The 27,807-nt window shown below is 42.7% G+C and overlaps 1 protein-coding gene across 1 annotated transcript in view; it reads right to left on the minus strand.

The window, feature by feature from the left end:
- LOC148042234 (uncharacterized) overlaps nt 1-27,807 on the minus strand; it is an 845,903-nt gene that overhangs the window by 663,269 nt on the left and 154,827 nt on the right. The window contains exon 4 of the mRNA XM_087703082.1: nt 11,610-11,614. Within this exon, the coding sequence (XP_087559208.1) occupies nt 11,610-11,614 (5 nt within the window). The remainder of the gene's footprint in view (nt 1-11,609; nt 11,615-27,807) is intronic.

A 27,807-nucleotide genomic window follows, 5' to 3' on the forward strand; every position in this document is an offset into this window, starting at 1 on the left:
GGAGAAGGAGTTTTGAAGGTGTGTCAATAGCCTGCACACAGGTCTGGCCATAACTAAAGGCCAGAGGTTGAAATGGGGGTCACTCCCTGAGGACAAGGACATTTACTACGAAGGTGGCACTATTCAGACAACCGTCCATCTTTTAGAGGACCGCCCTGGGACCGCCAGGTACACAGAATCACTTGCTGCTCAGAAATATCCTTGCCATCAACGCGGCTTGGCATTGTGCTACAACTATATAAGACCATTAAAGTTTTTAATTTTTTTAAATTTTAATTAATAATTCCCCCCTTTCTAGTTCTGCATTTCTGACAAAAGATGAGGTGAAATGAGACTGGGGTAAATGTGAAATCACCACTATTGCAAAATATGAAATCTCTAATCTGTGCTGGAAGATTACAAAAGATATAACTACTAACCCTTTTTATAACTTAAGAAAAGTCTGGAGGAAGGAAAATGAGAAAAGATTGAAACCTTAAGTGGCAACTGGTGGGTTCCTCCTCATGACTGTATTAATATCCATTCCTCCATTCTTCATATAGCTGTGATTTTTAAGGATGATAAACGGTTCAATTTAAATTTTAGAATAACATCTAGTTCAAGCATTTATTTACATTTTTATTCTATTTTTTTAAATGTTATGAAGAAAGGAACTTTTGGCCAGAAGGATCTGCAAAGGTTTCTTCTGAATTAATTAAATAAAAGATTGCAAACCTGCTCCCCTTTGAATATAGTCCAAAACAGTCTCCCAGTTATGGGGAGGGGAGGCAAAATTCCTTAGAAATAAGGGTTGTCAGCTTTAAAGGAGATGTGATTTGTTTATTTGTATATTCATTTATTCAATTCATACAGCTGTCGTGGATGAAATGAGATTAAAACTGTCTGTCTATTTCTAGAACTGGAGTGAGGCGAGAGGGAGGTCATGAGGACGTGTCCCTCAAACAAGGCTGGTCAGGAAACCTTTGCAGCAGGTAGAAGAACTACAGTTAGGTGAGTCCATGGAAAGACAGTCCCACTTTCATTGTTAGTTAAATCCGGAGCCTTCTTTTTGCCCAGAGAGATCATGGTAGATAACAATTAAGGTCAAGGTTTAGTAGGACTTGTGCACTCAACGTCCTGACTATCAGATAGTTGTTTTGGGGAAGAGGCAGGTATAATTGAAGCCTGGATAGGGAATGTGTAGATCAGGTGAAGTCCTGTCCACACTTAAGATTTGTTTATAGAGCAACAGTTCTTGGCTCCCCCATTTGATGAGGAGTTATTTAAGGGCTACAGCCTAGGCCAACACCATAAGGCAGCTCCCTAACCATACATGCCTGGTTTCTCTAACTCAGTGGTAGTCAACCTGGTCCCTACCACCCACTAGTGGGCGTTCCAGCTTTCATGGTGGGCACTAGGGGTTTGCTGTAACTCTGCTTTATAAATTTTATAAAGTAAAGTTACTTCCCTGTTCTGACCCCCACCTTGTCTGTTCGGAAACAAAAGCCAAACAGAACCTTCAAAGGAATGTCTTTTTATCAGTCCCAGCTCTTGCTGGCTGCGAGCCCAAAATAAACACAGATAATTGCTCTGGCAAAAGTCCTATAACTCATAAACTACTGCAAAACAGGATTATATAAATCAAGTCACTTATCCAAGTGGGCTTTTCTCGATGGTTGCACGCGAACAAGGAACGTTGACTTCTGCAACCAGGGCGTGGCACCATCAGTCTCTTTTATCAGCAGGAGGAGATCCTAACGAGCAACAGCTGCTCGCAATCATCTCCTTTGTCCTTTACGCTGAGTAGACCTAAGCCTGCTTGCCTCCTGATACAATTCCCAAATACTTTCAGGAACATTCCCTTTGATCCAATGCTCTGCCGCCACCTGGTGGCCAACCAGTCTCTCCTCGCCCTGCTCGGCGTCGACACCCTGTCCAGGGTCCTCCACCTCCTCCAAGGCCGACTCATAAGACCCCTCGCTGTCAGAGTCTGGCGGCAGCTCTAACGGCTTCTGCTGGGCCACAACACTTCCCTACTTTATAAATCACCATTACTGTGGAACCGGTGGGCAGTTAGAAAATTTTACTACTAACAGAGATACAAAAGTGGGCGGTAGGTATAAAAAGGTTGAATACCCTTGCTCTAACTCCTTTGATAAAAATATCCAGCATCAAAATAACCCCAGGTTTAGGGCGGCACCAGGTGGCAGAGGGGACAGAAAACAGCCTGATCTGTTTCCTAAGGAATCCTCACTTTGCCTCCCACGTTACTCTGGACAGTGAGATTGGGCAGCCTATAAATTAAGCAAGCAAAGAAACACATAAAAATGTTGGACTCTGTTGAATCAGCTGAAAAGAGTGTTTCACATCATAGCATTTTAAGGGCACTTTGGTCAATGGCCCCGAAGTCTCCCAAGCAGCCTCAGAAACTGGAAAGGTTCAACTCCCACCCTGCCCATTTAATTCTCAGTGGAAGTCCTCCCCCCTGGGTCCTAAGGCTTTGCGAAGTGGGAAAACCGCCAATGCTTTCCCCACCTTGTTGAGCAGCTTCAGCCGAGAAAGAGCGTCTTGTCTGATCTCCAGTCTCCCTCTTTCAAAACTCCCCAGTTGCTCTGGGATGAAATCCATGCGGGGAGGGGAAACCAAGATGCTCATGATGTTCAGATCCGCTGCTGTGTCTCCATTTGGGTCCCAATGCAGTTTCCTCTTGGAAATGTTGCAAAACTCATTCTTCTCCAAAAAGGGATTGAACTGGAATAGAAATATGCAGGCGGGTTTCTTATCCCACGCGGTCTTTCCACATTTGACCCTTTCTTCTCTAACTTGCAACTGTTATGAGTGGGGAACTAAAGCGTGGCCACTCTCTTCCAAAGTGAAAAGGGCTCAGAAAATGTGTCAATCACATATTGAAAAATATATTTTTGCAAAACATAATTGAACCAATGTGTCTGTTAAATGGAACACTTTAGAACAGATCACCAATACATTTTTTCTAAAAAGAAAGAAATTACTCATTAACTTCTTTTTTCTTTTTAAAGCGTGACATACTAGGACAATCTCTTAGCTGGAGAAGGGAGGATGCAGCCTTCTTCCAACAACCGAAAGATGTTACACACAAGCGTAACATCTGTTTATTGTTTTTCCAGAACATCAGACGTGGAAACATGAACTCAGTTCCAAGAGAGAAATTAAGTAAAGCAGAGGAATTCAGCTTCCCCTTAGCTATTTGTCTTTGCCAGGCATAAGCATTGTGTCTGTCATCGGCATCTCCATAACTGTCTGGTTTGGCTCTGCAACCCAATAAGACAGACACAGACTTCAACGGATAATTAGAACAGAAAAAACAATGGCTACCAAATTACCTTCCATGGAGGACCTGTGCACTGCACAAGTCAAAAAGAGGGCCATGAAAATATCTATAGACCCCTCATATCCTGGACATAAATTGTTTCAACCTCTACCCTCAAAACGATGCTTTGGAGCACTGCACACCAGAACAACTAGACACAAGGACAGTTTTTTCCTGAACACCATCACTCTGCTAAACAGATAATTTCCTCACCACTGTCAAGCGATTTACTAAGACTGTGTTACTATTATTCTTTTCAGCCTTACTAGTACCTATTTTCCCCACTTACTACTATACCCATGTTGCTTGTATCTTTCAATTTACATTGTTTTATTGTTTCCTAGTATGATCCGATTGCTTATTAGCATCCTATGACTATCACTAAGTGTTGTATCTTATGATTCTTGAGGAATGTATTCTATTTTATTTTTCTTATGTTCACTCAGAGCATCTGCACCAAAGGCAATTTCTTTGTGTGTCCTATCACGCTTGGCCAATAAAGAATTCTAATCTAATGTCTAAGAACCAAGAACAAGAATTGTTCAAAGCTCTGAAAGTTTTCTACAAGCTGCCTTGTGGAGATTCGTACCCTCACCACCGTCCAGACCTTCCGCACAGCCCTCAAGATCTGGCTATCCCGTCAGGCCTGGGGATAAGACCCTAATCTCGCCCCACCCGAATGCTGAATGAATGTTGTGTTTTATTGTTTTATTTTATTATATTTCACATTTTCTTTTTGTGTTTTGTCTTGCACTCCCTTCCTACAAATTGTAAGCCGCCCTGAGTCCCCTCAGGGAAAAGGGCGGCCTATAAATGTCAAATAAATGAAATGAAATGAAAATGAAATACCTATTAGCTTGATCTAATAATGGGCAACCCAAATTGATGCTAGATAAGACTCAATGAAATTCACGGGGGTGGTGGTGTATTTGGGACTCTTCTGGGGACCTAGAGACTCCACACTTACAAGGCATTTAACTCCATCCTTGGGCTTAGCTTGATCATCTGTTATGTCTGAATGCAAAGACCAAGTGGCCATCAGTCAGAGAAGCTTTAACTGGGATTCCTGCAGGGAGGAGGGGTTGGGCTAGATGGTCTCAGGGACTCCTTCAATGTTTTAAATGAAAAATCTTGTGATTCTAATTCCAAATCCCTACCTACAGCAATTTATTTAAAAATGTATACATGGTTTTAAAATTGGCTGTTAATACCAAAAGGCATCTATTATGGTGCCCTTTCTTTGGAACATCATCCCCGAGTGATTGAATTGGCTACAATCCTTGTCCTTTTGTACCTCAAAAAGATTCAGAAAGTTCCTCATCATCTTTCTACCTATGTTTGATGGATCCTTGTTGGTGCAACTTACTTGCCATGGCTGCAGCCTCTCTTTGGCTCCCTTGCTTCTCCTCCTTGGTCTGGAGGAATAGGCAGCGTTCAAGGCCTGGGCCAGAGTCTGAATGACACCGATAATTCTGTCCCAGTCTCTCTTCAAGATACTGTACAAAGGGTGGGGATCTGGAATCCGGATCCTGTTCCTTTTCTCCTGGGTCTCCAGTGGGGCTTTCTGGGTGCATCTTCTGCGGCCTTTGACAGAAAAGACATTCTTTGAAAGAGAACAGTGGAAATATGGATCTTGAAATAGGTGTTTGAAAAGGAAACTGGGCTCAAAGGTATCATCCTGAGGCCTATTTTTCCTCTGAAAATCAAACATCCAAATACTATGGAGATATTTGTAAAGTCTGTGCTTTCTCTTTTTCATACTGCCCAAGGCTGAGAGGATCCAGACCTTCCCTTCAATGGGTCCTGGCAAACGCATAAGTGTTAAATGGAAAGGAAGGATTCTGTCCCAAATGGAAACATATTCTATAAAGTGAAGAAAAACATTGACTTGCCTCCACCTAGAGAGGGAATCCCCAAGGGCTGCTCTATGACCAGTTGTTGAGAACAATTGTGATATAACAACGCAAATTCCATTCCTGACAAGCAGAGGAGGGAAAGTCCTCATGAAATTCTCTCCCTTCTCTGTGTCTGAAGCAAAGAGGCCAATGAGGGTCCATCTGAAGTGGAGGAGCAGCTGGACAATTGCTGGGTACTGGAACCCTTCTTTGGGGAGCAACGGGTGGAAAAAAGGGAATTGACTTTTATCTTGCAGAGCCTCTGAAGGAATTCCATCACTGATCTGAAAAAGCAGTGAAGGTGTGTTATTTCTTTCATTTCTGATCCTCTGCAAATAAAAGTCTGTTCATTATAAGAAGCTTGATTAAATCTTCAATATTTAACCATTGTGTCCAGCTGCTGAAATCTTACTCGTCCTCCTTAGGTATTTCAGCATTTCTGCATGTCAACACTTGGCAATCTGGAAGGTCTGTTTGTAGCAGCTCATCCATTTCAATGTTCCAAACTTTCTGAGGATGGCTACAACTTTCTCCGCTTTGATATCCTGCATATATCCTTTGTGTAGAAATCTTTCCAGCCTTTTCTCTCCGTATGCAAGAGTCAGGGAGACCATACTTCTAATATAATTTGTCAGATGTGTGGTCAAAGTGGTCTTTAATTGAAATTTTGTTTATTCTAAATGACCAGATTTTTTTAGTTTCTCACAATTTCCATAGTTTTTGTATCACTAATAAGGCCTAACTTTAGAGAGAGAGAAATATAAAGTCCCAATTCAGCTCTAGGGGCAGAAGCTGATGTCCTTTTATCCATCTCCAGGATACTACTAAGATGCTACGATTGGGTTTGTTCTAGATTAGAAAAGAAAATTATAGAATATAATTTTTTATTGGACAAGTGTGATTGGACACACAGAAGGAATTTGTCTCTGGTGAATGAATGAACAGAATAAACAAAGACTAGGGGAAAAAAAGTCAAAGATAAAAAAAGTTTCTTTCAAAATACAAATAACAAGAAAAAAGTCAAGGAAACAGTTGATCCATTAAAGAGGGAAGATGGAAAGTGTAGAGAAAGCAGAGTATAATCCAACCAGCAAAAACGTAACTGTACAAGACCAGCTAAAAATCAAAATTAAAATAAGCAAGAAAAGAGAACACCAGTTTGACCTTGATGAAGAGAAATCACTGCGACCTGATGGATTACATCCCAGAGTTCTGAAGGAGTTAGGGTTATCTCAAGGGTTATCTCGGAACCATTGTATCCTATTTTTAAAAAATCTTTCAGCACCAGGGAACTTCCAGAGGATTGGAAAAGGGCTGATGTGAGTCCCATCTTCCAAGAAAAGGTGCGGGGGGGACGGGGACAGACCCAAGAAACTACAGATCAATCAGCCTAACATCAATACCTGGGAAGATACTGGAGAAAAATGATCAAAAACAGATCTGTGAACATCTAGACAAATAATTATAACTAGTAGCCAGCATGTGTTTGTTTAAAAACAGATCATGCCAAACCAATCTTATTTCATTCTTTGACAAAGTGACTAAATTACACATAGTATATTTAGACTTCAGCAAGGCATTTGACAAAGTAGACCATAACTTACTTCCTGGTAAGCTAGAAAAATGTGGGATCCATAGCATCACCATCAGATGGATTTGTAACTGACTGACAAACCGTATTCGGCAAGTAGTCCTTAATGGTACTACATCTACATGGAAGGAAATAAATAGTGGGGTACCACAAGGTTCTGTCTTAGGCCCAGTACTCTTCAATGTCTTTATAAATGACTTACCCGTATTTTTCTGAGTATAAGACGCACAGGAGTATAAGACACAGCAAGATTTTGAAGAGGCAAATTTTTTAAAAAAGTTTTTGCCCTCTGCAACCCCCCCAAAAAACGTCCCATTTTTGCAAAAAATGAGCCCGTTTTTTGTAAATAAAAAAGGTATGCATAGCCTTTAGGAGGCTTCCAGAGTGCTCCTGGGGGCTGGGGAGGCAAAAAGAAGGAAAAAACGGCCCATTTTTCACTTATTTGTGCCCTCCCCAGCCCCCAGGAGCACTCTGGAAGCCTCCTAAAGGCTATGCACAGCCATTTTTGCAAAGGGGGGGTCTCAGGAGGCCAAAAATGCTGTATTCAGTGTATAAGACACACAGAATTTCACCCTCTTTTTTGAGGGAAAAAGGTGTGTCATATACTCCGAAAAATATGGTAGATGAGGGAATAGAAGGGGAACTCATCAAATTTGTAGATGACACTAAGCTGGCAGGAGTAGCCAACACCCCATAAGACAAGCTCGGGATCCAAAAAGAATTTAACAGACTTGAACAATCCAACAACATGAAATTCAATGCGGAGAAAAGAAAGTTTTTACCCATGGGCAGGAAAAACCAAAGGTACAAGTTCAGGTTAGGCTCAAAAACGGTAACTGTGAGAGTGAGTCTTGGTGGACGATCACTTAAACATGAGTCAGGAGTGTGTAGCAGCAGCCAAAAAAGCTAATGCAAACCTTGGTTGTATAAAGAGAGGCACAGGATCAAAATCACATGAGCTGATAAAGACTACTTTATTAAGCCTTAGTAAAGCCACACCTGGAATGCTGCATCACCATATTAAAAAAAAGATGTTGAGACTTTGGAAAAAGTGCAGAGAAGAGCAACTTCATAAAACATATGAAGAACGGTTGCAAGTACTCGCCATGGCTAGTCTAGTGAAGAGAAGGACCAGGGGAGACATGATAGCATTGTTCCAATATTTGAGAAGCTATCATAGTGAGGAGGGGGGCGGGGGTCAAACTATTTCCCAAAGCACTTGAAGGCCAGACAAGGAAGAATGGATGGAAACTGATCAAGGGGGAATTCAACTTGGAAAGAAGGAGAAATTTCCTGACAGGGAGAACAATCAGTCAGTGGAAGAGGAGTTGCCTTCAGAAGTTGTGGGAGCTTCGTCCCTGGAGGCTTTCAAGAAGAGGCTGGGCTGCCCTCTGTCAGAAATGGTGTAGGGGCTCCTGCTTGGGCAGGGGGGTTGGACTAGATGACCTACAAGGTCCCTCCCAACTCTGTTATTCGGTTAATTGAGAAGCTGCCACAAGAAGGAGGGGGTCCATTTATTTTCCAAAGCACCAGAGAGCAGGACAAGAAATAATGGGTGGAAACTAATGAAGAAGAGAAGCAACCTGGAACTAAGGAGAAACTTCCTAACAGTGAGGACAATTAACCAGTGGAAGAGCTTGCCTTCAGAAGTTGTGGGTGCTTCATCACTGAACTGGTATAGGGTTTCCTGCTTGAGCAAGGGGCTGGACTAGAAGACCTCCAAAGTCCTTTCCAGCTCTATTCTGATTGATTGATGCATAAGCTCTCGGTGTACATACAAGCAACACGTGATAATCATCATCATAAAATACAGTCATCATAAACCATAGATACAACACTCAGTGATAGCCGTAGGATGCTAAAGCAACCAACGTGAATCATGAGATGCGACAACATTACAGTCATAAGAATCTAAGGAAACAGGTGAAACAGGACAGATGCTCTATATAAGTAGCACAGCTCTTCCAGGTGGTTTGACATCTCAGGGCATAAGACAGTGTTGTGGGAATTAGTTGTTTAGCAGACTGATGGCATGGGGGGGGGAATTTGCCTTTGTGTCTGGTTTTTTGGCATGCAGTGCCTTGTAGCGTTGCCTTGAGAGGTGAAATTGAACCAGTTTATGTCCAGGATGCGAGGGGTCTGTAGATATTTTCTCATGCAGCACGCAGGTCCTCAATGGAAGGCAGGCTGGTTGCAGTGACTTCTTCTGCAGTCCAAATTGTCTGTCCGTGTCTGTCTTGCTTAATTGCAGTGCCAAACCAGACAGTTACAGAGGTGCAAATGACAGGTTTACTTCCACTAGTGATTTTATTTGAACCGCCAAATTTCAGTTTGATATTAGCCCTTGCGGAGAACCTTGGCAATAGATAGGACTTTAACAGAGAGACTAAGGAAGCTGGATAGCTACAGTTGTTGTTGTTTTATTTTAAGGAGCAAATTAACCTAAGTGAACTTCATTGATAAAGAGGGAACTAGCATCCGGTTCCAGAGAAAATTACCTCTAGGTAAGAAAGTGTTAATTCTCTCTATTGGCTAAAAAGGGAATATCCTTCTATAGCCATGATGCCATTTTCCAAAGATTATAACTTTTGACTTTGATTTATTAATAATCAGAGAATTATCGTGACGGTAGGAACCAATTCCTTTCAGCAAAGTATTCAATCCACCTTCAGACTATACTAATGATAAAATATAGTCAGCATAAAAATATGATTTAGCTCCATAGGCATCCTAACTTCAGGATCCTTCATTAGTCCTGGGAAGTCTAAAGGGCTGAATCTTGACTGAATAACAGTGGTTCATATGTATGCGCTCTTTTCTTCCCACTTCGCAAGTGTGCAGCAGAAGCCCCCAAAGCAATGTGGACGGTGCCATGATGCCTATCTCTCCTTTGGTCTCTCCTTGCCCTACTGTCCATCCCAATCCTCAGCCATGACATTTACAATGGCCCTGGTGAAAAACAGCTCAAGTTCCATAGAGAAGATACAGTTGGATCTATTGCTCACCCATCACCATCCCCAGTCCGCCAGGTAAAGAAACACATACACACGAACCTGTGGGACTTTGTAGGTGCCTACTAATCTTGACATCTGGATGGAGATGTCCCTGTCGGCTCCATCAAGAAGAGCCAGGAGGTTCTCCCTCCTTCCACAGCCGTAGTTGGGGACATTGGCTTCTCCTGCGGAGAGAATGTCCAGCAAGGCATCTGAAGTGCCAAGTGTGCTCAAATAGTTGTCATGGAGGTTGTAGCCCAGTGTGAGATTGTGCAGGAGATATGGATTTTTGTTGATCAGTTCAAAGGCAAAAATATAGAGTAGCATTAAAAAAGGATGGAGAGAGAGTTTACTGTAAATAAAGGTTTCTGTTATTATCAGCATCATGAACAAAAAATACTTTTTCCCCAATTTAATCCCATTTCTTTTCACACCCTGACCAAGTTTTAAGCCAATGCTGATCCAAAAACAGAGGCAGATTACAGCCACCCATCACTGTGTAACTTTAATGAATGTTGAGGAGAAGGGATGGAGCTAGTCCTCCACCAGGCTTAAGAATCACAAATAGACCATTATTTGTAGGAGGACTTATCTGCCCACTAAACAGGATTCAAAACAATTCAAAGTAGAACCATCATAAAGGGAAGAGGATGTTTGATCAGCGACAAAAATATAGCAATTCTGAAAAAAGTCATCTGTTGCAATAAGGATCAGGAATTCTATATCAATGAGTGATTATAAAAATATGGAACTGGACCGAGAAGGGGAAGTACTTTAAACAAAAGTTAGTATTCAAGTGATGAACCCAAGTTTGGGTGGGGAAAGGAAAATAATCTGGAGTTGTTACGTTTTTTTATTCTGTCCCATCTTTGGATTTCAGTTACTTCTACAAAATAAGATAAAAGGGAGGACCGTGGAAATCCAAAAGATTCAGGAAATGAAACAGGCGCTGTAAGTGGAATAAGAAGAAAAGAAGGAGAATGTTAGAACTGCCAATAGAAGGGATGCAACTTTACCACCCTGAATGACTTACAAGTCAAAGGGAAGAGAAGGAGCCACGTTGAAGGGCAATCTTGTACGCAATATTTTTGTTAAACTCATGATTATACTAATGAGATGGTCTCCTGGCCTGTAATGGCTCCATGGCTGTTTCCCATCTCTGGCTTCCAATGGCTCCAAACTCAGCGGGCATTTCTTTTGAAGCTTCCCAGAGACCGGCTGGGACATCAGCAGCAACAGAAGCAGAAGCAGGAGGTCCATAATTCTTGGAGCTGAATCAATCCCCTGACCACTTCTAACCATGAACAAGAGTTGGAAGGATTCAGAGCACTCTCACAAGATGGAAATGACTGTGGCTTTCCTGATCCAGACCAAGACAAACTGAGCTTCACCTGGAAAGGAGAAAAAGGTACATTTAAGAGCACAGACCCTGCCCCTCCCCAAAACTTGTGTCACACACAGTGTGAACAACAGAGGCATTTATCCTTTTCTGATGCAAGATCTCTTCCATGTGGCTTCGGTCTGATGTTTACATCAAAGGCAGTCGAAGTAGCATAGCAAAGTCTCGGATGGTCATAATTATAACGAGAAGCAATTTGTCCCTTGGGGATCCTGAACTTCTCCTGGGCTCCATGTGCAGAGGAGAGGCTGGAGAAAAGCATCTTAGCAAAAAGCCACAGATACACCCCTGGGGGTTGTGTTCAGTTGTGGTTGTTGGTTTTTCCTGTCAAGGACACATCCAGAAAGTGAGGCTGGAGGAAGATAGTTCAACACCAGGGAACTGAATTCTGTTGTCCTTCAACATGGCCTCTTCTTTCCAAGTCTGCTGGGGAAGGTTCACCCAGAGTTATGGAATGAACTCTAGGTTCCAACTAGGTTCCAACTAGGTTAACTCTAGTTGCTGCCTGTCTTCTTCAGTAGTTCTCAACGTGCCTCATGTTAAGAGTAGCGCCAGCCTGTGATTTTCTTTTCTGTTAGATCTCTATATATCATTCCTAAATGGGAGCTAATTTTATAATTGTGCTTGAGTTCCCCTTTGTTTTAGAACACTTTGAAATGAGAGATCGCTGGGGTGCAGGAAAGTGACCGCCTGTGCATCGCACTGTTGAGTAAATAAGAACACAGAGAAGTTAAAGAGTAGACAGAAGTTTTCTTTATTTCTTCCTTGAAACTCTCTCTGTTCCCCTTCTGTGTTTGCCTAAGACACTCTGATCCTTCCTAGTTTGACGTTTCTTAGTTCACGAAATAAAGAGCCTGCTACGAGGCTTGCAGTGAGATTGTGACAGTACCTAGAGTGTGGTGGGTGGTGTGATCTGATTTCTTGCCACACTCACGCAGACAATGATTTTGTGGGAGGGGGGTTCTTTGTCGATCCCGAAGGTGTCCTGGGCGTAGCCAGATTTGATTTTAGCCTTTGTATTCTTTTTCTATTAGCTTTGAGGTTTCTGAGTAAATGGATTTAATAATACTCCAGGCTCCCCACTTTCTAACTGTGGAAAGTGGGGTTGTAAAGACGAAGGGGGAATGTTATGCTTAGGTGGATTTCCTTTCCCTGGGAAGAGAGAAGGTGCCTGCAGCTGGACGAAGGTGGAGTTTGGAGCCACTGGGCAGTTGGACTGAGAGTTGATTGGAAATTGTGATTCAGGGGGGAAGTTTCATATTATTGCTTTTATTGGGTGTAATTCCAGATCCTGGCCAGAGTCGGAATTATACCAAGTCCTTGTCAATTTAATGTGTTCCTAATAGACTTTGAAAGGAAGATGGATTTCTTGGACTTTGTTTTTTGGGACATATTACTTGGGGGCCGTGACCCGATAAATGCGCGCACGACAAAAGCGCACTGACAAAACCGCGGTGAGAACACCGCAATGTCATAAACACGCCCACAACAACACACCGACAAAACTGCGCCCACAAAAGGATGATTTAAGTTAAGTTAAGGTAAGGGTTAGGGTTAGGGTTATTAGGTTGTTATTAGTTGTTTGTTGAAGGCACGCTTTTGTCAGTGCACTGTTGTCAACGCGCTTCTGCGTGCATTCGTCGGCGCGATTTCGACCTCGCAGTTTTCTCGCCGCGGTTTCATCGGCACGCTTTTGTCGAGCGCGCATTTGTCAGTGAACCCTTGGGGGCTGGACATTATTCCGGCTTTACTAAAAGAAAAGTTTCACTCCGATTCCTCATCCTGGATCACGATCCAGGGTCCTGAGCTTACCTGGCCTATTTTAGCGGGGCAGCAGAAGAGACTCAGAGAGGATGGAGAAGACACAGAAGCCCAAGGAAGGTACCCGAGGATGTAAACTTTGTGGAGGAGCTTGCAAGAGGCTGCTGACTACCCTCCGCCAGGGACCCTGCAAGTAACAGTGGTGGTAGAGGACATCACACTCCAGGTGGACGTCTGTCCCAAGACCCAAGCCGACTGGGAAGCCACAGGGGCAGTGGTGGATTTCAAAAATTGTTTGAACCTACTCTGTGGGTGTGGCCTCCTTTGTGGGAGTGGCTTGCCACCCATGTGACCGGATATGAAGATGCCGACGACGCTTGTCAGAACCACCTTAAATTACCTCACACACAGCACTGGCATGCATAAGAATATGATGGAAACTTGTTTTTTAAAAGGCATCTTTGGTTTGCGTTAAAACAACTTCAACACACGCAATGTTCTGATTGCACCACAAACGCAGTAGCCATCCTTACCTTTCACAGAGGCACTGAGTTTTATAAATAGGAGCATGATAGTGTAGAATAATCATCTCCAAGGACCAGCGGTGGGTTTCAAAAATTTTTGGAACCTCTTCTGTAGGTGTGGCCTGCTTTCTGGGTCCACTGGTGGAACCTCTTCTAACCGGTTCAGTAGATTTGATGAACCGGTTCTACTGAATAGGTGCAAACTGGTAGGAACCCACCTCTGAACAGGGGGGACCCTGCTGATGGAGAAGGACCTGCTGGGACAAGCTCCCCCTCAATCCACCATCTCCCTTTCCTCTTCTATCCTGGATCTTCTCACCCATTCCTTTCTTAGAACTGACTGGAGTCACTTAATGTCCTTTGAGATTTCCTATTTTGTTGGGTGGGAGGCAGACAGGGCAGCTAGGAAAGAGAGAGTCTGTCCGGTCCAGAATTGGAGGAAAGATCAGATTCCAAAGCCTTTTTGGCCCAGAGGCAGAAAAATCTCTTTCACTGAAAGTCTGCGACTGATTGGGGGAAGGAATGAAGATTGAACGGCTAAGGGTAGGAGGGCTATTCTTTGTGTGGGGAGGTGTGTGGTCTATGCAGTTTTCTCCGTTCACTAAAGTAGACCCCAACATCCTCTGTGGCCCTTTGAAACTTTGTCCCCCCAGAACTCAGATGGGCCCCTGGAGTAACAATTGCGCAAAACCCAGAGCTTCTTCTCAGCTAGCCTGCTTATTTTTCCCTTTCTGAAGTTTGGGGGTGGGAGAAGAGGGAACTCTGAGATCCTGGACAGAAGCATCCATCAGCTCCTCTCTGTAGTTTCCCAGGCATTTGGGAGGGGGCCACCACCAGGGTCCCCAGGCAGCCCGGCTGGGCTCCCCCAGTTGAGGTGCCCTGGAAACAGGCAGGAGGTCCTGAGTCCAGACTGGTATGGAAGCCCCGAATTTGTCTTTGACCTCCTAGGAGCCTCTGGATGGAGCTAGGCGCTGGGTCCTCTGGAAATTGGCCACCCTTTGGGTCTCTTGGTTGTCGTCCTTAAGTGGATCCTGGCAGTTTAGGGGAGATTGGGGGTTATCTTGCTTGAGATGGATGCTTTGTAGGCTGTGTGTTTTTGTTTAATCCTCTTGAATGGATAATAAAGCTTCAAATCTCTTTATTTCCTGGTCTGGTTATTGTGTGGGAATCCCTGAGTACACACAGCCTGGACTCGTGGTCCCTGCCCTGACCCTTGGCCATCCAACCCGGCCTCCTGTCCATCCCTTGGCCATCCAGCCTGGGAAGAGCCAGGACCAGGCTGGCCATTGTGCCCGGAGTCTTGTGAGGCTTCCCCTGAATGAGACCCCTGGTTGTCTTCACCTGCTGGCCCTCATCCTATATTGTCTTTAATTGATCTTTCAGGGGTGCTTTTAATACGGTTGTCTGTTTGTGCAAATATTTCTATTTTTATTGAGTTTTCTTGGTTTTAATTGTTATGAGAGGGAACTCTTTATAAAACCTATGAAATAAATGTGGTGTAGTACACAAAACACACAAATTCCATCTTACACGCAGAGTGGGATCTTATTTGGGAAGGGTCCTGTTTGGCCCAGAAAGTGAAGCGTTCTCTCCAAGTTCTTCACTGCTCAGAAGGAGAGGAGATCCAGCATCTGATAGGGCAGGAGGTCCTCCATCTACAACCATGGGTGAGCAACCGCTCCAAGTTACGACAGCACTGAACAAAGGGTGCTTGCAAGTGGTCCTTGGAGTTCTGGCCCCCTTCACCCCCCCATTCAGCCACATAATGGCTCTCTGGATGCCTCACCATCAGTTCCCAGTTACGACCAGTTGCATTCCAGTCCCACGATCCCCATTTGCAGTCTTCTCCTTTGGTTCCCCCAGAGACTCCAGGGGCAAACTGGCATGGAAAGTATAAGGGGGGGTGTTCCTTGACTGTCCCCCCTTCCCCAGCCCCCTCTCCCCTCCTTGTCCCTCCCCATGTCCTTTCCTCTCCTCCCCCACTTTGCTACCTGCAGGCCTGAGACTTCCTGCTGGCTTCCCCAGTGACCTTGGACAAGTTGCCTCATCTAATGACTGTGGGATTCACTTAATGACAGCCACTGTGGCTGCAGGGATTGCCATCGCTAAGGGGTGTGGTTGAGCTTTATGTCCACATCACTTAGCTATGGGAATTCTGCTTCAAATTGCTGCCGTTAAGTCAAGGACTTTAAAGACCATCAAAAGCATTAATGGAGAAATTTGGAAGGTTTCGACATTGTGTCCAATTTCCAGGCTGCCCTTCAGAAGCAGAGCTGGCAACAAGGAACTGAAAGGCAGGAAGTCCTTGCTTTATGACCACAGCCGAGCCCCAAATTTCCATTACTAAGCCAGACAGTTGTTCAGTGAGTTTGGCCCCATTTTATGACCTTTCTTGCCAGAGTCGTTAAGTGAATCACGAAAGCTCTTAGGCTAGTAAAAGGGATGTTAAGTGAAGCAGGCTTCCCCTTTGGTTTTGCTTGTCAGAAAGTCACTGAAGGGGATTGAGTAACTGCGACCTTTGTGTTCAAAGCATCAGGCCTATTTCCAATCCAGAAGCCCACTTTGTTCTTCTGATGGGAAAGGAAGGCTGGCCAGATGAGGGAATGGAAGGGACTTGGGTTGATTGGGGGCTGTTGGCAGACGGCCACTCAGGGATTGGGGCACCCCACACCACTGCACCACTGCAAATGGGCTCCAGTTTCCAACGGGGACACAATCTTTAGCAGCGCCCAGACTTTGCTGCAAGGGCAGAAGAAGAGAAAGGGAAGAAGGAGAGTAGAATAAAAGAAGGTGGAAAACAAGGGCAGGAGCTGCTGTGAGGAAAACAGGGAGTCCCCAACTTACAATGATTTGTTTGGTGACTGAAGTTACGATGGCACTGAGAACAGTGACAGACCAGGTTTCACACTTATGACCGTTGGTCGCCTGATCCACATTCAGGCACTTGGGAACTGGTGTGTATTCATGACACTCGTAGTACCTGGAGGTCATTGGGAATACCATGACCTGCTTAACGACCACATGATTTACTTAACAACTGCACTCATTTGCTTAATGAAAAAGGCAAAAGAGGCTGTAAAATGGGACAGAACTTGGTTAACAACTGCCTTGCTTAGCAACAGAAATTGTGGGCATATGTTTATTGTCTGATAGTCCATTGCAATTAATCTTTTATCTTCAGAGACGTTCAGGATCTCGTAACCAGAAGTTCCCCTTCCTTTTATTTGCTTCCAAGAAGCCTGAAGCAAAGTCCCTGGTATGGCTTATTTCTGGGGCTTTTGGGGCTGGAAGCAGCTTGAGATGACTGAGGGGAACCCACCAGGTCAGGCCTTCAAGGGTTGAACTGCTGGGCTACCCACCTTCGAGAGAGAGGGGGGAGAGAGGGAGGGAGGGGGAGAGGGAGAGAGGGAGAGGGAGAGAGGGAGAGGGGGAGGGAGGGAGAGGGAGAGAGGGAGGGAGGAAAGCAAATGATATATAGAATAACCCATTCCCCACCCCTTGGCATCCCAGTTACAGTCCAATCATAATTCTCCCAAGTGTCAGGTGTGAGATAACTTCGAAAGGCATCACCCAGATGGAATGTCGGTGCCGTTGGCCTTGGCGGGAAACCTCCTCCGAATGCGCAGTAAGACAGGCAGCAGAACTCCAGAATCTTCCTCCAGCACAATTAGTAATCCCCTCCCAAATACCATGCCCCCCCTCCCTGTTTTAATGGCAGCCAAAGCAGCAGCAAAGCTGATGAGAAAGGAGAAGGGTTGGGGTCAGGTTGGCATCTGGTCCCGTAAAAAAACCCCGCCAACCCATACAATATGCTGAAAAAAACAAATAAGAATTCCATACCGCATCGGTCGTCACGCTGGTTAACAAGGGCCGAGGTGGATGTTGGGGTCCCTGGACATCCGTCGACAAGTGGGCTACAAGTGGACCAGCCAACAAAATGACAAAAATATAGTGCAGATGAAAACCGTGCCATAATGGCCTATTACTACAACTCAGAGCCAGAAAAAAGAGGCTATTTAAAGCGAATGTATGAATTATGGAAACAACAATATCCAGATTCAAATGTTAGTGAACAACGACTAGCAGATCAAAGGCGATTTATTATACGGAATAAAGTGTTTAGTCAAGTTGAACATGAGGAAATTCAGGCAAATTGCAAAACCCAAAAAACAATATCACAAGCGGAAATAACTGATATTCAAGACACAACTAAAGACATTATAGTAGAACTCCCAGAAGAAGCTCTCGGGGAGGAAATAACGTCACCACCACTAGAACCAGTTATCACTGAACCAACTGATGAACTAACTCAAAAACAAAAAGAATTGAAGGATAAGATCATGGAGCATTTTCTGCTTAATGAGGAAAGGCAATGTTTACCATCACTAAAAACTGTGCCTAAGAAAATTTTGGCCCCTATCATGAAAATGGTTAATGCAGTGTTTTCAACAATTGAACCGGGATCCATCTTGGAAACAAACCAGTTAATGTACAGCGCAGCTGTAATAGTCACTAATGAACTAGGCATTAAAATTAAAGTACCTAGTCACACAACAGAAAAAGCATCAAAGCCAAAGTGGAAAATCCGTTTAGAACAAAAAATCAAAAAATTAAGGGCAGATGCTAGTAACTTAAAGAACATGCATGAGCAACGGCTTAAAAACAACAAAATCATAGATCGGCTAATCAGAAGATATAGATTGGATACAAGAAACATCAATGAAGCTGTAGAGATTGTAAAACAGCAGATAACAGCAACAGCTAGAAAAATTGAAAGATATGAGGCACGAATCATCCAATACAAACAAAATCAGCAATTTCGATCAGACCAACGGCGTTTTTATCAAAGTCTTAATGTGAATGGTGACACCAAAAGTGAAAAACCAGAAAAACAGGCCACAGTTGAATTCTGGAAAGAATTGTGGGAAAATGCAAAGGACTACAACAAGGAAGCAAAGTGGATACATGACTTTGAGAAAAGCATTGGCAACAAACAAATGCAAGTATTAGAAATAACAACTGAGATGGTCAAAAATCGAGTTAAAAAGGTAAAGAATTGGACATCACCTGGAAAGGACCAATTACATGGTTTCTGGCTCAAATATCTGACCAGTTTACATGCAATATTGGCCAGGCAACTGAATGAAATTTTACAAAAGGGCCAAATTGATGAATGGTTGACAACTGGAAAAACATACTTGATTCAGAAAGATGCAACTAAAGGGACAACACTTGAAAACTACAGACCAATAACATGCTTGCCAACAACCTTCAAATTACTCACAGGCATTATTGCAGATAACATGATGGATTATTTGGAAACAAACAACATCTTGCCAGTAAGCAAAAAGGCAACAAAAGAAGGAGCAGGGGCACAAAAGATCAGCTCCTAATTGATAAAATGATATTAGAAAATTGTAAGAACAGAAAAACGAACTTGAATATGGTCTGGATTGATTACAAAAAGGCATTTGACTCACTGCCACATAGTTGGATCATAAAATGCTTAGAAACAACTGGCATTAGCAAAAAATTACATCCTTTACTGAAAAGGCGATGAAACAATGGAGAACTGAGTTGGCAGTAGGGAATGAGATCTACGGAATGGTTAATATCAAGCGAGGAATTTTCCAGGGTGATTCACTTTCACCTCTTCTCTTCATCATCGCAATGATCCCACTATCAGTAATCCTAAAAAAAATGAAATTAGGCTACCAAACAGCCAAAGAAGCTGAAAAAATTTCGCATTTACTATATATGGATGATTTGAAACTCTATGGAAAGTCAGAAATAGAAATCCAATCATTGACAAACACAGTCCGAGTATTCAGCACTGATATTTCAATGCAGTTTGGCATGGAAAAATGTGCCACTGTATCCATAAAAAGGGGCAAAATCACTGCATGTGAGGGAATTGAAATGCCCAATGGCCAATTAATTAAATGCAAAGAAAATGAAGCCTACAAATACTTAGGCATTCTGCAGTTGGATAACATCAAGCATGGAGAAGTAAAAACTATTGTCAGGCGTGAGTACACCAACAGAGTTAGGAAAATTTTGAAATCTAAATTGAATGGTGGAAATACAATCAAGGCCATAAATACCTGGGCAATACCAGTTATAAGATACACAGCTGGTATAGTTAACTGGACACAAGTTGATTTGGACCTTTTGGACCGAAAAACCAGGAAACGAATGACAATGCACTACAGTTTACATCCACGTGGTGATACTGATAGACTATACCTGCCCCGAAAATTAGGTGGCAGAGGTTTATTACAAGAGAAGCAAACAGTTGAAGAAGAAAAACATGCACTGGTTGATTATTTAAAAGAAAGTCAAGAACATCTATTAATTGAAGTAAAGAACAAAAAACTACTGAAGGCCCAACAGACAAAACAAGAATATAGAAAACATGTGGTAAAATCAAGAATGGAGAGTTGGCAGAACAAAGCACTGCATGGCCAATTTCTGGGGAAAAAAAGATAAAGTGGACAGTGAACAAACTTGGTTATGGTTAACAACAGGTACATTAAAGAAAGAAACAGAGTCACTAATCCTGGCTGCGCAAGAACAAGCTATCCGCACAAATGCCATTAAGGCCAAAATCGAACAATCCTCTGATGATGCCAAATGCAGACTTTGCAAAGAAGCTGATGAAACTGTTGATCACATACTCAGCTGCTGTAAAAAAATCGCACAGACTGATTATAAATTGCGGCACAATTCAGTAGCACAAATGATCCATTGGAATTTGTGCAAAAATTATAATATCAAAACTGCAAAAAAACTGGTGGGAACATCAGCCTGAAAAAGTCACCGAAAATCAGATGGTCAAGATCTTGTGGGATTTCCGTATACAAACCGACAAAATACTGGTGCATAATACACCAGACATCACACTGGTTGAGAAAAATAAGGTCACAATCATAGACATCGCAATACCAGGTGATAGCAGGGTCGCCGAGAAGGAACATGAAAAAATTGCAAGATACCAGGACTTAAAAATCGAAATTCAACGACTATGGCACAAACCAGCAGTGATAATTCCAGTGGTAATTGGCCCACTGGGTGCTATACCAAAAGCACTGGAATTACATTTAAAACAGTTAAAAATTGACAAAATCACATCAGTCAAATGCAAAAAGCCGCACTGCTTGGATCTGCACGCATATTACGAAAATACGTTACGACGTCCTAGGCCCCTGGGTGGGGCCCAACTAGTAACCAATGCCAAATCCGGCGAAACAACTGGCCGCTCTGATACAATTGTGTAATAATAATAATAATAATAATAATAATAATAATAATAATAATAATAATAATAATAATAATTTTTGTTACTTAAACAACACATGCCCACACCAGGACAAAAAAAAAACAAGGTAGGGGGAAAAAAAGGAAAAACAAAAGACAAAAAAAAAGACCAAAAAAAAGAAAGAAAAAAAACACAGGTATATCTTATATAAAAAAAAGTATATCAGCTGGTTACAACATGTTTTGGTGCATCTCTTCCATTAATTCATATTAATTCAAATATCTTAACTCAAATGTTTACCATATTGACATCATTATACCTCCACTTTTAGTTGACTACAGTTATTTAAACATCCTTCATCCTTAACTATGCCAAAAATTTAATCCATAATCACATGCTGACATTTCATTTACTTGTTTGTAAAATCCTCTATTAACATCAAATCCTCATATCCTATTTTAGCTGAACATCCATAATATTTAATACCAAAAATTCCATCTTCCATGCAGTATAGTTTATTATCATTCTCCCTTCTTTATGTAGTTATATCATATATCATAACATTTTCCCCATATTAATTAACATTTAACTGTATATATTTTATTTTATTTTTTAATAGTGATAATTATTGTGATTAATAACCTTTGTATATAGTCCAAAAATATTTCCAACCTTCCTTTCTCATATCCAATTATTATTTATCATATCAACTCCACATTATATACATTACTATCAATATCAATTATTATTCAGCTATATCTATTACAAATAAGAGTAATTAGATTTAGCTAATTTTCAATTGTATTCTTCAGCCTATGTCTCTCCAATAACAAAACTTCCTTAGTCCTATTGCCATTCTTAAAACAAGTTCCCCAAATGTTTTTATAAGCAAGTCCAAACAGGAATATCTTCGCACCTTTTGGCTTAGGATGCCTCTGATGTAATAATGTTGTCCTTGGCTTGTTCCACTCAATTTGTCTTTGATTTTCAAGGGTGGTATCGAAAATTCTGCAAATAATGTTTCATAAAGTATCGATTCTTTAATGCTTCTCATTCCTCCTGCGCTCTGTCTTTTGAAATAAATCTTCTGTATGGCTGCCTCCTTTCAAGCGTTGCATCTCTTTCTCTTTCTCCCTCCGAAGTAGACCAGACGCCCGACATGTCAGCAAGTTGAGAGACTTCCTTTCTGACATTCTTCATTTGGATTTCAGGAGCATTCAAACATTCAACGTTCTCACTTTTTTCTTCATATTTTAATGTTAAAAACAACAAATAGTCCAGTTTTTTTCAGATTTTTCATATGTGTCAAACAGCTTTTGAAAAGCGGAAAAGATCATTTGAAACGAATCACTTGAAGCAAGTATAGACACCATGTTGTGATGCAGAAGATATTTGCAAGTAAGGACACGCTGGGAGCTATGCAATCTTATCTGAGCCAAGCAGTAAAAGTGTCAAGTTATAAGAAGCCAAATTATAGTAAATTGGTTTACAGCCCACTTAAGGAGAGTCAAAGGGAATGTTGAAGTAAAGTAAACTTTCCTTTATCCACTTAAACAGCATTCAAAACATTTAAGAAATAGCGTAACCACTGGCCATAAACCCATTAAAAAAAACACCAATTCACCGCTAGATTCTTCTGTTCTTTGGTTTCAATTAGCTTGAATTTTAATGCGGACCATATCTCTTTGAGTAATAAAATCAGCTTACCAGTTGAAAACACTTCCACCATTCTTAGGGGCAACCTGCAGTTTCGGTTAGCTTCAGCTAATCCAGAAGGAGTTGGCAATGGAGGCTAAATTCCAAGCCCCCAGGGACCTTGCGAACGTCTCTGGGGTCACTGGATCTCCCCCAACCTTTCACTGTCTTCTCCGGGACAGCTTGGGTTCAAAAATGAACCGTCCAATTCCTTCGGAATAGAGGAATTTCAGGAGTAGCCTGAAAATCCATCTTCTCACTGCTAAGCCCCGCCTTCTTCCTCACAGCCTCCATGTTTCCAGTGTCTTTTTCCTCGCTTGCAACTGAACCCAGATGGACGTTTCTCCCAACAGCAGGAAAAGAGGACCTGATATTAGTGGATCTTTATTCAGACTTCTGGGAAATTGAGCTTCTCCCTGACTTGTCTGCTGGAATTACTGTTGCAGAAAATGACAGGCTTTAGACTTCTCAGGATACAGGAAAAGTTTATTTGGCAGCCAGGTTCAGAAAGCTAGAAAAATGGCATTGAAAGTTCTGAACGCCCTTCATTATCGAAGCAGGCGTTCTTATACATTCTCAAAGGCATTGCAACACAGAAATACTTAACTCATTTCTTATTGGTTATTTTTTTGGGAAAACCTTATAAGTAGATGAGGGTCTTACTTTTCCTTTTGTTGCAGGTATGGTCTACGTGTCATTAACGAACTTTATCTGAAATTTGTGGTTTGGACTTTTGACATAGAGACGTTGGCTAGAACATCTGGTGGTTAGAGGCTGATGACATTTCCTTTAAGCAAGCTTCTAACTATCCTTTTTATGCCACGTCTTCATTCTTATATTTTAATCCATATTTTATTCTTCTTTACTACCATTAGGACCGGGGGGGGGGGCAAACTCAAGGCCTGTGGGCCAGATCCAGCCCACGGGTGCTTAGATCTTGCCTGGGGGGAGGGGGCTGGAAATAGCAAAGGACCAGCGAAAACAGAGCTTGGTGGGGAGGAGTATGTGGCCCCATATGCCCCATTTTCTCTTGCAGGGGGCAGAGACTTAACCTGTAGGATGTGTTGGTGCTGGCTCTCATCTGAAATTTCACAATGTTGCTTGGTTAACCTGAAAAGGGGAAGATGTTACAGGTGTTATGTCTACCTTCCATGCAGCTCTATCATTCCTCTCTATTGCAGTTGTTTCCTGTATCACATTCATCTCTAGGGATGCATTTCCGGTTCTTCTTGTAGTTTTCCCTCTCCAATAAGAAGGCTTCTGCACAGGGATGGCTTGTAGTGTGTTTACTTACTCCACGTGAAGCAGAGCGGGAAGGTCTAGGGCAGAAACTGAGATAGAAAACCCTGCAAGGAGAAGCTCAAAAGCTTCTTAGCAATCAGTAGAGAAACTGAAGTCTCGTTCATCAGGGAAGAAGGTTTAGGAGAGATGGGAACGCCGGTTTCAGGGCTGCTTATGCCCGCCATTTTGCTCCTTCAACTTCATTCAATGCACAAAAAGTCCCCATTTCTGAATCTTCCCTCTCTAGAGGTGCCAAAGGGATTGAGGAAGAACATTGATGGGTTTCCTGCACAAACATACAAACGCACACACACGACTTTGGTAGTACTGACTTCTATGTAGACCAGTATTTCTCTCTCTTGGCATCTTTAAGAAGGGTGAATTTCAATTCCCAGAATTCCCCACTCCTTAATCTGTGCTGGCTGTGGAATTCTGGGAGTTGAAGTCCAGCCATCTTGAAGTTGCCAAGGTTGAGCCAGGGGGTGAACTGAGGCGAGTTAAAGGTGCTTAAAACAAGCAATAACACAGAGTCATTCTCTGAGCACGATGCAGATGATGGGGCCACGGTGCAAAAAGTGGGATTCCTTTGTGTGAGGATGATGCACAAAGGAAAATCTAATAACAACAATAAAGGTAAAACAAAATACCCGACTCTTCTGGGATTATTTTTTCAGAAATATAATTTAATCTATTTAATTTAACATATTTCAAGGAACCTAAATTGGGGTTGGGATGATATGTACAAAGCTTTCTTCAGAAGAAAGATTTCGTGTGTCTATTTCCCTTTCCTAAAACATATATCAGTGTGTTGAGAAGTCATAATTGGCCTTTCACTGATTTAATAAGAACGACAGGGAAAGTGGAGCCGACACAATGAAATAGGAAGCCATCTGTTGATCCAAGCATTCAGGAGGTTGCAGGTTTCCACAAGCTGCAAAATGGGAGAAGCAGTTTCTGCTTTTGGCCTCATCTTTCATGATTGCCTTGGAAATGCTTTGATGGGAAGGGATCCAGGGGGGTGGGGGGGGGGTGGGAGTCTAAAATCTGAAATTACTCTTAGCCACTTTTTGCCTGAAGCCAAGTTCTCCAGCAGGAAAAGTTTCCATTCGGGGCCTTCGGGGTCAGTGGGAGGAGAAGCTGCCCCCGACTCCCTGGGTCTCTGCCCAGAGTCTCCTCTGGAGGATTTGGCCAAGGAGAGAGCTGAAACTTTTATCATAATTCTCCAGTTAGTTTTTGCACTCAAAGTTTGTTGGCCGTTTCTCTAGAGAGAAACGAAAGGGAAATAATCCCCACATGGTTCATAATGATAGGGGTAGAGATCGATTTAAATAAGTCATGAAGAATTGAGATGTTTGGCATCTCAGTCCTTGAAATTGGCCACAGAGGGAATACACAGTGCCTGCGGCTGAAGAAAAATAAATCTGACATTTGTTGGCATAGTAGTTAAAGAGAAAATCCCAGGGGTCGATTAATGCCCAAGTATGTCACAGATCTGAAATAGCTCTCTGTTATTTCAAGGAGTAGAATAAATTTACTTTACTTTGAAAGTTAATGCTCAGGGGCATTGTCACAAAAACAGCTGATACAATAGTGTGGCCATCTCCAAGAACACAATCAGGCTCAGTCAAAACTTGTCATCAGAACTTTGTGTAGTTAAACAAAAACCACAAATATGCAGAGGGAGGGAGAATGTTCTTTGTCTTTGGGAGGAAGTTCTTGTTTACAGGCTGACTTTTAGCTCTGCAAAGGAACTGTAGCAGGTGTTTCCCCTATAATTTTGGAAGCCCTGGGGATTTCTTCCTCCCTCTTTTCTTTCCAAGAAGTTTTCTGTCACCTTGGAAACAGCCTCCTGAATGAGAAATACAATGCAAAGTTCTATTGCTTCCTTCAATAATAACTGGTTTGGCCTGAGATGTGCCTCTGCACAACTGTGGCCTTCCTAACCTCCTGCTCCTTTCCCACTTGAGAGCCTTATTTCAAAATGTGACAAATCAGTCCAGCAAGATTCATTTGAGTCCATTTCCAGACACACACTTAAAAAGTCCTTATTTTAATCCATCTTGACTCAGGCAGCCTCATGAACCCACCCAAAATTGGTTTGTCTATTTATCGACACCCAAACACTTTTTATTTGAAAGATTGCCTTTTTAGGTTCCACCACAATACCACGAAGCCCTTATCCACGGAGACATAAGCGTGAGTGCTAATCCGCGCTGTCCGAATCGCTAAAGCAAATGCGACCTTACCGCGCTGACATAAGGCCGGAGGGCAAATCCGCGCCTTCCGAAGCACTCAGCACCCTAAACCTAACCCTAAACCTAACTCTAAACCTAATCCTAACCCTTACCTTAATTTAAATCGGCTTTCTGCCGCCGCACTGTTTTAAAGCGCCCTTCTGTTGCCGTGCTGTTGTCATGGCGGTGATGACGTTGCGGCTTTAGCAACGCGGTTTTATCACCGCTATTTTGACGAACGCGGTTTTGTCATGCCACGCCTTTTTAATAGTTGAACATCTAGTACCTAAATCAAGAAAATCATCATTTTTGTTTATTCTATTTAGATTCTGCTAGATTCCAGAATGACTCTATATGACAATATAACACACAAAACCCACATGCAATTCCAATCAGAAGAGGAAGAATAAAATAAGAAGAAGCTAAAAAGAAGTAGATGATGAATCCATTAACAGCGAATATGTTAAATGTAGCATGATTCACTGGATTGGTTATAATTTTGGTCATAATATTGGAGCAATGGGAAAAATACGTGGTCTACATTAAAATTTATACTGAACTACAACCCAAGAGAGAAATTTTATAAAATGATTTCTTGTTGATATTTGACACCTGGTAAATTTTCAAAGGTGCATAAGATTGTTTTTAATAAGCAATTCTGTTGACCAGTTTCTGAATTCATGTTTGGACTGAATCAGAATAACAAAGCAACAGAGTTGGAAGGGACCTTGGAGGTCCTCTAGTCCAGTGGTTCCCAAACTTGGCAACTTTTAAGACTTGTGGACTTCAACTCCCAGAATTCTCCAGCCAGCTCAACTCTGCTGGCTGGAGAATTCTGGGAGTTGAAGTCCACAAGTCTTAAAGTTGCCAAGTTTGGGAACCACTGCTCTAGTCCAACCTGCTTCTCAAGCTGGAGATTTCAGACAAACACTTCTCCAACCTCTTCTTGAAACATCCATCAATAGAACAGCCACAACTTCCAGGATGCAAACTCTTCCACTGGTTAATAGTTTTTCACCTGTCAGAAAATTTCTCCTGAAATTGGATCTCACTTTGCTGAACTTCCATCTGTTGCTCCCTTTTCCTGCCTTCAAAGGGCTTCGGAGGATGAATCAAGCCTCTCTTCTCCAAATATTGGAAGATATCTTCCCATCCCCTGCAGTCCTCTTCCAACTCTGTTAATCTGTTAATGGATCTTCTACCCAAGGTGGCGCAGTGGTTAAATGCAGCACTGCAGGCTACTGCTAGATCAGCAGGTCAGCGGTTCAAATCTCACCGGCTCAGGGTTGACTCAGCCTTCCAAGGTGGGTAAAATGAGGACCCAGATTGTTGGGGGCAATATGCTGACTCTCTGTAAACCGCTTAGAGAGGCCTGAAAGGCCTATGAAGCGGTATATAAGTCTACTGCTATTGCTATTGCTTACACCAGACACGCCCAGACCCTTAATTAAGCGCCCCCCCTCCCTGCATGCCAGAAACTGGTCCTCAAAAACCAGCAAGCCCCACCCACAGGAGGCAGGTAGCCCACGAAACCCCCTCCTCCTCCCCCTCCTCCCTGGTCCAGGGAAAAACCTTTCTCCACGGAAGCGGCCCCTGGAGGGGAGGGGATGCTTTAATCGACCATCATCTGGTTTAGCCCCCAGACCCCTCACCCTCTTTCTTGCTCTTCTCTGCCCAGTAAGGGACTGAGGCCGAGGGATTTTGGGTTGGGGGAGTTGACAGAGGAACCCCCCACCAAAGCTGCGCTGACAGTCCAATTTTTTGTCAATTCAGAGCCCCACTTTGTTCTTTTGGGGGGGGGGGATTTCCCAGACGGAGTCCTGGAAGAGACGGAGGTTCCATCCGAGG

This window comes from Thamnophis sirtalis, unplaced genomic scaffold, assembly GCF_051295495.1.
Source record: "Thamnophis sirtalis isolate CommonGarterSnake01/CBP01778 unplaced genomic scaffold, rThaSir2_p1.2 scaffold_20, whole genome shotgun sequence".
Classification (NCBI taxonomy): Eukaryota; Metazoa; Chordata; class Lepidosauria; order Squamata; family Natricidae; genus Thamnophis; species Thamnophis sirtalis.